Source organism: Cucurbita pepo, chromosome LG13, assembly GCF_002806865.2.
Source record: "Cucurbita pepo subsp. pepo cultivar mu-cu-16 chromosome LG13, ASM280686v2, whole genome shotgun sequence".
Taxonomy (NCBI): Eukaryota; Viridiplantae; Streptophyta; class Magnoliopsida; order Cucurbitales; family Cucurbitaceae; genus Cucurbita; species Cucurbita pepo.
The window spans coordinates 5,073,861-5,085,411 of record NC_036650.1 but is presented as its reverse complement, the minus strand read 5'-3'; the positions used below and the strand labels follow the sequence as shown (position 1 = coordinate 5,085,411).

Here is an 11,551-nt window from a genome sequence, read left to right as displayed (position 1 = left end):
CATCAACAATAAGATTTTCTAGCATCTTGGTTATGAACTCTGTATAAAATTATCAACATGGAACGTCATGATTTTGGATTTCAGCAGCAAGCTTAAGCGATGAACATGAAAAGTTGCATGTGGTGTAAGAATAAAATATCTGTGGATATGTGATCAGCGTCAGATGATCGACAGCAATATTAAGAGACGATCAAAATTTTCAATATTGTTATAAAAATAAACATCAAGAAACGCAGCTATCTGTTTTGATTTCCTTCGGTTGAGTTTTATATGTTTCAAGTACATCATACGAAAATTCAACAAGAAAAAGTCCAAAATTTAAGAAAAAGAAAACAGACAAATCTATCTATAATGCTAGAATGATGGTGGAAAAACACTGAAGAAGACCTGAGAACAGAAGCAACTGACCTACTTTTTAATGTAATCCTCAGGAACAACCTTCAATAGCTTCTTCTGCTTAGACTTGGCGATCTTCTTCAGTGTCTTGGGATTTGTAATCTTCTGTAGCTTAGTTCCAGATCTCAAAATGTTTTCCTTCTTCTTCTTCTCTCTCTCTTCCTTCTTCTTCCTCTTCTCCACCTTGTTTGACCTAATCTGCTCCTTCAATTCCTCCTTCCGTTCCCTGTACGCGGCCTTAATCATCTTCTGCCTCTCCCTCTCCTCGAACGTGGTGCCTTTACGGCTCACCAGCATAGCGGACGTCCTGTGCTTCCGCGGCTGTTTCCACTTCCGTCCGGAGACCTTTCCGGCGATCACGCCGTCGTAGGTCGGGTTTCCGAAGGTCGGTTTGTCAGGATTCTCCGATGAAGGAATCGCGGATCGCTTGAGCGGTGGAAGCGACTCATCGACGTCCATGGAGGCGTCGGCATTTTCAGAGCTGATGATGTTGAGGCTGCTCTCAGCTTCTTCACGCTTTCGCTTGTAGGTCTTCCCCCCAAAGCCCTCGTCCAGGCGCCGAAAGTCGATGGTACACGCCATGGAGGAGTTGGGATTAGGGTTTTGGTGGTAAGATTAGGGTTTCAGAGCGTTACGCTGCTGAAAGAGAGAAGGATTTTAGCTCATATTTTCTATTTATAGGTGCTCTGTTAAAAATAAATAATTTTAAGAAATAAAATTTAAGTGTTAAAACACTTAATGACTAATTAGATAAACGGTGAAATTTTATTTAAATTAGAATAATATATTAAAATCTAAACTAATAAGTATGTTATTTTAAATTAAATACAAAAAAAAAAAATGAAATAGTTTTTATTTTTTAAGTGAAAAAATAATAACAATGGTGTATTTTTTAAAAAATATATATAAAAGTTAAGAGTATTTTTATTAATTTAGCCTCGAGTAAATCATATAATAAAGTTGTATATTTGCTTTTGTTAAAAGACATTCACATATTTTCTCGGGATCTAAAAATGACATGACTTTTATATTCTTTTAAATTGTTGAAATAGTTCATACAAACTATAAAAATGTCATCAAGATCAATGCTATTCTAACTAAACCCGACATTTTTATTTTATGACAAGATTCATATTCATTGTTTATTTTATGGGATGTCAAGGCACACAATTTGTTAAACAGTCAAACTAAATCGGGTTATACTTGAGACTGATGGTAGTATAAAGTCACCCGTTTATAATTGAATTATGGGTCATTGATGACAGGTAAGTTATTTGAATTTTGACAGACATTCGAACCATCATCATAAGCTTTCCCAAATTTATAAAGAAAAAAAACTAAGAAAAATGGCTTAAATTTGTCAATTTAATTTATGATTAGCCTTGAATTTTTTAATATTTTATTTAAAAAATACATTTGAACTTTGAAATAAATTTAAAAAATATTCTTCGACGTGCATTTAAATGTTTCATTAATATATTTTTAACTTTTTTAATATTATTAAAAAACATTATATTATTAAATTAAAAAAATAAAATGTTTGAAGCGACTATTTTTTTTTATATATTGACGGTAGGAGATTTATTATTATTATTTTTTTTGTAAAAGTCGATATTAATGCAAAGTTATAGAATAACTCTTTTAAATATTGTGCCTAATAATAAATTTAAATATATTATATATTTTGAAATACTATTAAAATTTTAGAATTGATGGGTTAGAAATATTATTGAAATTAGATAAAATATAAAATACTTATAAATATTTTTATTAATTTAATATATATATTCAACTTTTATTTTTTTTAATGGACTTTCAAAATTATTCTTTTGGCTTTGTGGAAAATCTCTGACCATTTTTATTTATTTATTTATTTATTTATTTTTGGACAAACTGATTAATTGATTCTTAAAATTGTAACGGGCGCCGCCTCTGGCTTTCTGTGTCGCTATTCCCTCGCATTCCCTTCAGTCGTCGGAGCCGTAAACCGGAGTACTCCGAGCATTTTTCCGAGGGAATACGAGAAGTATTTTCATTTTGTAGTTTCGCAATCTCGATCCTGGCTTTGTTATCTGAAGAATTTCCCCTACTCAATCCTTGGAGCTCAGTCATTGAGGTACTGTTCCTTATCTTTGGTTCTTGAGGAATACGCTTGGAGGTGTTTGGCTGTTTTGAAGAAGAATGGAGCGATTTGCTTGTTTTAATATATGCGATTCATTTATTGATTTGTTTACTGACTTGCATGTTGAAAATGGGGGAAAATGAGAGTTAAGGTGGCTATTAATGGCTTCTGGTTGAGTTTTGTGGTTGTGGACATTCTTCGAATTGACTGTTTGCTTTGTGGAATGTACAGATCGAGCTGCAGTTTTGAAGTATTTGAATCAAAAAGAGTTCTATTCAAGGTTTTCGAAAATTAATTGTGTTGAACTATTGTGATTTGTCGAAGTAACTCATGGAAGGCGCATTGAATCTTCTTGGAGGCGCAACTTTTTGCCCTGTCTCTATGAGTAGAACACTTCGTTGCCAACGTTCACTGTCTCCGCATCTTCATTTTGTGTCATCCATTGCGCGAAGTGCTGGATTGTACACGAATGGGAAAAGATTATCTTTTAGACGTGCAGGTTCGAGAGTCAGATGCGAAGTAAGACTTGGAGACGTGCTTGACAAAAAAGTAATCGAGTCTAGAAGTTCTGTGGAAAACGAGCAACATTTTACATGTGTCATGAAGTTTGGTGGCTCGTCAGTGGCTTCTGCAGAGAGAATGATAGAGGTTGCTGAACTTATACGCAGCTTCCCTGAGGAGCGGCCACTGATTGTTCTCTCGGCCATGGGAAAGACAACCAACAAACTTTTGCTGGTATGCACTTGCTCTTCCAAATTTCTCTACTTATTATATATGTAGAAAGGTGTTTTATTCTCTTTCAATACACTCCCGTCGTGTTGATTCAAAGTTCCATGCTTAACTTAATAGGCTGGAGAAAAGGCTGTTAGCTGTGGTGCTACTAATGCATCGGATATTGAAGAGATGAAATTCATAAAAGAGTTGCATCTGAAGTAAGAAATTTGAGTCCTTCAAGCCACTTCTCAATAATGTCGTAAATCATCCTCACAGGGCGTTGTCATGTTGTTTTTAGGACTGCAGATGAGCTTGGAGTTGACAGGTCTATTATTGCAAGTAAGCTTTATTTTTGTGCTTGAAACTTGTTAATTTAATAGTTCATATTCTTGCTGTCTCTCTTTTTTCCTCCAGCTTGATACTTTCTTATTAATTTTGTCTGTTGTTTTCTGGAATAAGCATAAATTTTAGGCTAGCACGAACTGATAAGAAAAAGTGAATAGAATATAGAAAGTAACAAAAGTTAATAGTCTTTGGGATTGAGGAATGAATAAAATATTTACTTTTTCAACAAGATGTAAGCAAGAAGAATAAGCTGAACAATAATGATGAGTACGAATGAGAATGGGGTGACTGATCCTATTTCTCCTTTTATATTCTTGGTATAAAATTTAGAAGGATCAATTATTACATATACCGAGGATCGCATTTAGAAATTATCGAATTACTATGCATTGTTGAGCATCAACTTGCAAATATCAATTCAGTGTCTGAAAGAAAAATCAATATTTTTAAGAAGAAAAAAACTGAGTAGTTGATCAACTTGCTTTTATGCTTGTTGAGAGTCTTTATGAACACCTTGCATTAATATGCAGAGATTGTGGTTTATCTGGAAATTTCTAATTTAGGTTGCTGTTTTGTCATCCTACAATCTGGTGATAATATTATCTATTGTTGTGCACCAGCGGTATCTAAAATTTTTCCTGTCGAAGTGGCAGCAATGAAAGTATAAGATTAGTTCTGTAGCATTTCTTGATTGGTCTTCCATTTGCATTCGGTACCTTGTTTTTTATATTCTGATTGCCTTAGGTTATGCATGCTGGAATATATGAGCATGACGATGCAAATATCTATATGTTAGAAAGGGATATCTTCATCTGATGGCTTGAATTTATAACCCCTTTTCATGTTCCATTGTGACAATCTAATGCATTTCCTACAGATTCGTTTCTATTGATATCAGGATCATAAATCATGCAATAGCATAAGCATTGCAAATGATGACATTTATACTTTAAAATTTTACAGCAATAATACCTTGATCATATTTGTTATATACATATATAATACATAATCACGTTGCAGATCACCTCGATGAGTTGGAGCAACTACTCAAGGGAATTGCTATGATGAAAGAATTAACTCTTCGAACAAGAGATTACTTAGTTTCCTTTGGGGAGTGCATGTCTACGAGGATTTTTGCTGCTTATTTAAATAGGATCGGTGTCAAAGCCCGTCAAGTATGCATCTGTTCCTTTTATCGTTTAATGTGTTGGACATGTATGATCTATTCTATAGACTCAAAGTAGTTAAAGTATTTCCATTTATATTTAACCTTTAGTGTTAGTGTAAAATTAACAGAAAAAAAAGAAACTATTCCCGGTAGGCTAAGAAGTAAGGATATGAGACATGGATACAATATGGACACTGTGACACATTGTATTTTAAAATCTTGGACACGGACATTGACACAACAAAGACACATTTATTAAAATTTACATTTTATAGTATATATAATTTTAAACAAGAAAGAAATTCAAAGTCAGTGAGTGTATGCATTTATATGCTTAAAAGATCAATTTGATGTATTTTGCTCCCAAAATTCCTTATTTTTATCATATATGTGTCTATTTAGTTTACTTAACAAGTGCTTGATGCATGTCTAACAAATGTTGGACCTATTTTGACTTTGTACAACTAGTATCTAACACATCTATTACATTGACAAGTGTCCAATATGCAGCAAGTGTTGGAGCGTCCAAGTGTCCGGCATGTTGAACATGGACACACTAGCCAAACTAAAGTGTCCGTGCATCTTAGCCAGTAGGTATTGGATTCTAAAGTAGGGATTGGTTTGTTATCATTTTTTCTTTAGTAATTGAACCCCTACTGGAGTCAGGAGTGTCATTGAGGAATTATTGCTTTTTCTTGGGATAAAGGTAGGATCGTTTGTGCTTGATTCTCACCTTCAGTAATTTTTATATGTTAGTCTGAGACACAATCATGAAGCCTAAACTAGCGATCTCTGCGGAAATGTTTGGTTAAAAAAAACAAAACAAAAGTAAAGAACTGAGAAGGCAAACTTTTAAATATCTGGCAAACAATTTGGTTTGGCAATCTAGCACAAGATTCTTTGAGACCTCCGATTAATCTATGTGTATGAAAGGAAGGATAAAAAGGGGAATTCACACATGACAGTTGGTTAGTGGAGCGTGAAGTTTGTTAAGGCAGTTGGTGGGGTCAGGAGAGGCTTATGTAGGGTTTTGGATGGCTAGGTTTGGGTGTGAGAGATGCAGATTAAAGCTGAGGCTTGAAGGATCGGATTTCCAGCTCTCACAAATGTGCTGGAGAATTGTCTTTCTATTTGGTTTTTCTATTGTGAATGTCATCTTAGTTTCCTTTTGATATTGTAAGAACTCGTGGAATTCACACATGACAGTTGGTTAGTGGAACGTGAAGTTTGTTAAGGCAGTTGGTGGGGTCAGGAGAGGCTTATGTAGGGTTTTGGATGGCTAGGGTCGAGGTGTGAGAGATCAGATTGAAGCTGAGGCTTGAAGGATAGGATTTCCAGCTCTCACAAATGTGCTGGAGTATTGTCTTTATATTTGGTTTTTCTTTTGTGAATGTCATCTTAGTTTCCTTTTGATATTGTAAGTACTCTGTGGGCTTTCATAGTATCGCAGTAGATATCTCAACAAGGAGGGAATTTCTCTGTGGTTTACTCTATTTGCAGGGGAGAGGAAGATACCTAAAAAATTCCTTCCCGAAGACATTGTCTTTCAATATACCCCCTACCTAGTCAATGTTATTATTTTTAGAGGTTATTTATTTATTTTATTTTTAATATATATACACAAAACTAATTCTCATGTAGAAGACTGTTATTTCCCTTGTCACCTTAAAAACTTAATCTGCTTTCTAATATTTTATAGTGGTTTCAGTTATCACAATAGCTTACTCCGAACACTCACTTATAGCCAAAGAGAGAGAGAGAGAGAGAGAGAGAGNAAAAAAAAAAAAAAAAAAAAAAAAAAAAAAAAAAAAAAAAAAAAAAAAAAAAAAAAAAAAACAAAGTTTTCCAGTATTCCACGATCAATTGTGTTTGACAATGACAACAACTTGTGATAATGTCCACTTTTGCAGTACGATGCATTTGAAATAGGGTTCATCACCACGGATGACTTCACAAATGCTGACATTTTGGAAGCAACCTATCCTGCTGTTGCAAAAAGGCTACTTGGTGATTGGAATTCTGATCCTGCTATTCCTATTGTTACTGGCTTCCTTGGAAAGGTCTTTCAACGAACCATTTTACTTTATTGTTTGTCCATTTTGAAGGATTGGATCTTTTTGAGTCTTGAAGATAATGCAATCATTTCTATCCTAAAATAAGAAATTGCTACCATGAGAATTTGTTTCTTTTCCAGAAAAAAAAAAAAAAAAAAAAAACTAAAATGCAATCATTTCTTTTTTTTTTTTTTCAATTTAAGGGCTGGAGATCATGTGCAGTGACTACATTGGGAAGGGGTGGTAGTGATTTGACTGCTACTACCATAGGCAAAGCACTTGGATTGCGGGAGATTCAGGTTGCAGCCTCTTGTTAAATAAGTTTTGGAAATGCCGTTTACTGTTTTGTGTTTCATTTTCATTATTTGTTTAGAAGGGTGCTTCTAGTTTTTATTTTATTATTTTTTTAAAAGTTGGAGATAATAAATTAATTTTGTGCTTCGCAGGTGTGGAAAGATGTTGATGGTGTTTTGACATGTGACCCTAATATTTATTCAGGGGCAGAGCCTGTTCCCTTTTTGACTTTTGATGAGGCAGCTGAGCTTGCTTATTTTGGAGCTCAGGTGATTACTTGCATTTGACTTGGTGGAATTGTCAATCTACCTATTTGTTGTCTTAGCTATGAAGTTTAAACCGTTATTTGTCTTAGTTGATTTAGGTGGGGCACACCTTAATATCTAGCTCTTTGAAATGTTCAAACTATATATTGCTTTTCACGCGTCACTTACTCCTACCATTCCCGACTTTAATTTCCTCTATTCAGGGCCTTCTACATACTTATGAATTAAATACACAATGAGGGATCTTATTTGTGTGTGTTCTGTCATGAAATTTATTACTTTCCCTTGTACGTGACCCCCTAAGTGGTTCATTATGCTTGACGTGCATAAATTGTGGGCTGATCACCAACTTTGGTCTTCTTTTGGTTTACCCTTTTGTGGTTCCTTTTGTAGGTTCTGCATCCACAATCAATGCGACCAGCTAGGGAGGGTGATATTCCTGTTCGGGTGAAAAATTCATATAATCCTCAAGCTCCTGGTACTCTCATCACTCGGAACAGAGATATGAGCAAGGTCTGTAGCACTTAGATTTCTTGAAAAGGAAAAACTATCGCTTGTATAGTCCTTGAAACTACTTTTTATGTTCTCAATTGTAGGCAGTGCTGACAAGTATTGTTTTGAAACGCAATGTAACCATGTTGGATATTGTGAGCACTCGCATGCTTGGTCAATATGGTTTTCTTGCCAAGGTGAGGAAGTGTTTAGTTCTTTTCCAAGTGGCCTTATTGAATTATTGCTAATTTTAATGGATATCTTATTCGTTTTCTTCTTCTTCTGGCGTGTGTCGGTCCTTATAAGTACAGGTGTTTGCAATCTTCGAGGATTTGGGCATATCAGTTGATGTGGTTGCTACTAGTGAAGTCAGTTTATCCCTGACCTTGGATCCATCGAAGCTTTGGAGCAGAGAGCTCATCCAGCAGGCAAGCGTATGAAACTATATACTCTATTATTCGCGATCTTTGTTTTTCCACTTTTTTTTAGTTCCTGCTTTCTCTCTTGTTTTGGACTGTTGCTCTCTGTCTGCCTCTCTCTCATATTTTATTTTCCTTTTGTTTTTTTCTAGAAAACCTGGCTTTCTCTCCTCTGTTTTATTTCAAAGAATTAAAAATGTGAGTAATTTTTTATGTTCTCCTCTTGTTTTTTAATTTTTTATTTAAAATATTTGTTCTTGTTAACTTAATCTTTTATACGTTATAATTTTGATTTAAAGCCATGAAACCATGGTATTATATGTTTTTACTTATTTTCAAGGATTTCATATTCATGTGGTTCTGTTTTCTTACGAATTATCATTATGTATAATTTAATTTATTCATTTATGTGCATGTCAATTCACTCGGACATTGCCTTCCCCTCTAGCCTGAAGGTGATTGAGAGGCTTATTGTGTTTTCTTTCACCGTGAAAACACTGTAGCATCTATTGTATGAATAGTTTATCATGCTAGTTTTGATACTTAACTCTGCATTTGTCATTTATGTTCAACAATCAAAATCTCAGCACACTACAGCTGATTGGCGTTACCTTTATATCCTATTGGCAGGAGCTTGACCATGTGGTGGAAGAACTTGAGAAAATTGCTGTTGTGAAACTGCTTCAGCATAGATCAATTATTTCTCTCATAGGGAATGTTCAAAGGTCATCACTGATACTGGAAAAGGTGCTGCATCTAGTTGTCTCCCCACTTAATTCACACACACACACGCACAAATTCACTTTTCTGCACAAAATATAATTTATTTAGTCCCGTTTATTAACTTTTTTCTTTTTAGTTTTCTGTTTCTCAAATTATGCATATTTTCTAGCACTTTTATTTGTGAACCATATTTAAAACCATAGCCTAAATTTTTTAACTGAAAAAGAATCAAAATTTATTTTTTGTTTTTGAAATATCGTTATCGAACGTGGCCTTTATGTTCTTGTTCAATCCAATTGAATGTTTATGGATTTTATCAAATTTCCAAAGAAGAATTCTGCTCAACATAGAAGTTTATTTCGGAACTGGGCAGAATTTTTGTGCCCAAAGATCAGTAACTTCATCGGAGTANTTTTTTTTTTTTTTTTTTTTTTTTTTTTTTTTTTTTTTTTTTTTTTTTTTTTTTTTTTTTGCTATTATATGCATAAAAAATAGTTCAATTATCTAAGAATCACAGTCACAGCCAACGGGACATGGACACAGAATTTCTAAAAAAGTAGGCACTGACAGTTGAGGACATATATGTTTGTATTGTTATATTAATACTTCTCTAACATAGAATCAATATATACTTCACTGAAAACATACAAAGTTAAAGTCAACTAATAATATTTGAAATCATGATCAATATGTAAGGAGGATTCAATCTATAAGAAAATCTCTATTTTTTCGTAATTTTTAGGTAAATATATTCTAGCCATGTCCAAATTAGAAAAAAACATATTAAATGCAGACACATTTTTAGTGTGTTAGACATGTGTTTGAAGTGTGTCGGGACGTATACGTGTCTGGGCTTCCTGGAATATTATAATAATAATTCATCCTATTTGCAAATATAATCTACCTGCATGATTTTGAGTTATCAAGCATCTTTCTGTTGGCTTGTTTCTAATGCATAACTTTGTGACAGGCATTTCACGTTTTTCATACCAATGGGGTAAATGTTCAAATGATATCCCAGGGTGCTTCTAAGGTATCTTCTTCTGTTCATACCTCACATCAACAATCCATTCTCATGCACATTAATCACTTGTCCATCACAAAAGTGTATCTAAGGTGTCTGCATATGAATTCATATTAGAAATATAGGCTTGATTACCTCGAGGTGGCCACGACAGTAATATCTAGGTGAAAATTTTGATAATTTAAAACTCTTCTCGTCTCTGGGAACTCCACTCTTAAAGTGGATGAAATCTCCTCCGAGATGTGTGAGATTAACCATGAGGATAATATAAGGAGTAGGTTGCAACTCCTGGATTATACAATAAAAAGAAGATCGTTGTGGTTAACGAGCTTGGTTTTCTAAACCAAATAAGAAATGCCATGACAAGAGAGCCATGTGGACTTAAGGAACTTATTCCCAATCTATGTAGTAAAATGTGTGGTATAGAAATCATTGTAATGTAATGCTGATTGCTTCATGCCTCTCCCAATTTATGCAATTGCTCGTCAGTTTTGGAAATGCTTGTAGTATGTTCACCATGGTTCATGAAACTGCATTAAATTTCATATTTTGATTTGGCTAAATAGCAAAATATCCTCTTGAACTTTGTTATCTGCGGACTAGAAACCTATTAGAATGTTGGACAAAATTGAGACGTGTAGCGGTAACTTGGAGAAATTGGGACTCAAATACTGTCACAGTATTTCAAGTCAACGCTACACCCATTTTAGGTTCCAGTTCCCATTTTTAATTAACCGATGTCTACTCTAATGGTAGTTTTAAAACGTTTATGAAAGTAGAACTTTTTTGTTATTCAGCCTTTTGATTTCTATACATATAGCTGATTCATTTTGTTGTCCACTTGGCAGGTCAATATTTCATTGATCGTAAATGACAACGAAGCAGAGCAATGCGTTCGGGCTCTCCATTCGGTCTTCTTCGTGACCGATGAACTCAAATTAGATGCAAAATGATTCATATCTGAAATGGTTGAGTCTCAGCAAGTAAGTATCACTGCATGGGCATTTAAGGCCATTTTTTCGTCTCGAGAAGCTGTATTTTTCAACAATACGAGGAAGGCGCAACCATAGCAATCGGTATAATACAGGCAAGTTGAGTTAGTTTTTTCTATTGGTTTTGATTACATGAGACTTTGCTGGTAATTGTGTAGTATTTTAATTAATTCAGAAAAAAGAAAAGGAAAATAGAATTAGGGTTTATGGTTTTATGGTGTACACTGAGTTTCATAAATGTTATAATTATGGTTTTATTGAGACAATTTATAAATAATAGTTATAATTATAATTTCGACCGTTTTTTTTTTTAATTTTGTTTATTTTTTCGTTTTCAAGTAAATATTTGAATTTTTAATCAAATTTTAAAAATAAAATAAGTTTTTAAAAACTAAGCTAAATTTTGAAAATCATATTAAAGTAATTGAGAGTAGACAAAATTGAATTTCAAAAAATAAAAAATAAAAAACGAAATTGCAACCGAATGAGACCATTGTCATCAATTGGAATAGAAATTAATTTTAAATTTCAAAAAAAAAAAA

At 33.8% G+C, this 11,551-nt stretch overlaps 2 protein-coding genes across 4 annotated transcripts; one reads left to right on the top strand and one right to left on the bottom strand.

The window, feature by feature from the left end:
- Positions 1 to 217: 217 nt before the first annotated feature.
- On the bottom strand, positions 218 to 1,060 carry LOC111808534 (protein PXR1). Its single transcript, XM_023694593.1, has one exon. The coding sequence runs from the start codon at positions 976 to 978 to the stop codon at positions 409 to 411; it is 570 nt and encodes a 189-aa protein (XP_023550361.1). The 5' UTR covers positions 979 to 1,060; the 3' UTR covers positions 218 to 408.
- A 1,244-nt stretch (positions 1,061 to 2,304) lies between these two features.
- On the top strand, positions 2,305 to 11,304 carry LOC111808916 (aspartokinase 2, chloroplastic-like). 3 transcript variants are annotated; one of them, XM_023695156.1, is made up of 14 exons: positions 2,305 to 2,512; positions 2,843 to 3,253; positions 3,368 to 3,450; positions 3,531 to 3,571; positions 4,598 to 4,752; positions 6,656 to 6,805; positions 7,003 to 7,098; positions 7,246 to 7,362; positions 7,753 to 7,872; positions 7,956 to 8,048; positions 8,163 to 8,285; positions 8,901 to 9,017; positions 9,964 to 10,026; positions 10,866 to 11,304. In XM_023695156.1, the coding sequence occupies exons 2-14, from the start codon at positions 2,849 to 2,851 to the stop codon at positions 10,968 to 10,970; spliced, it is 1,668 nt and encodes a 555-aa protein (XP_023550924.1). In that variant the 5' UTR covers positions 2,305 to 2,512; positions 2,843 to 2,848; the 3' UTR covers positions 10,971 to 11,304. The 3 variants fall into 3 exon arrangements, with proteins under 3 accessions (XP_023550924.1, XP_023550925.1, XP_023550923.1); XM_023695157.1 differs by having other exon boundaries at positions 2,750 to 3,253; positions 8,163 to 8,279; positions 10,866 to 11,303; XM_023695155.1 differs by having other exon boundaries at positions 2,750 to 3,253; positions 10,866 to 11,303.
- The last annotated feature ends 247 nt before the right edge of the window (positions 11,305 to 11,551 follow it).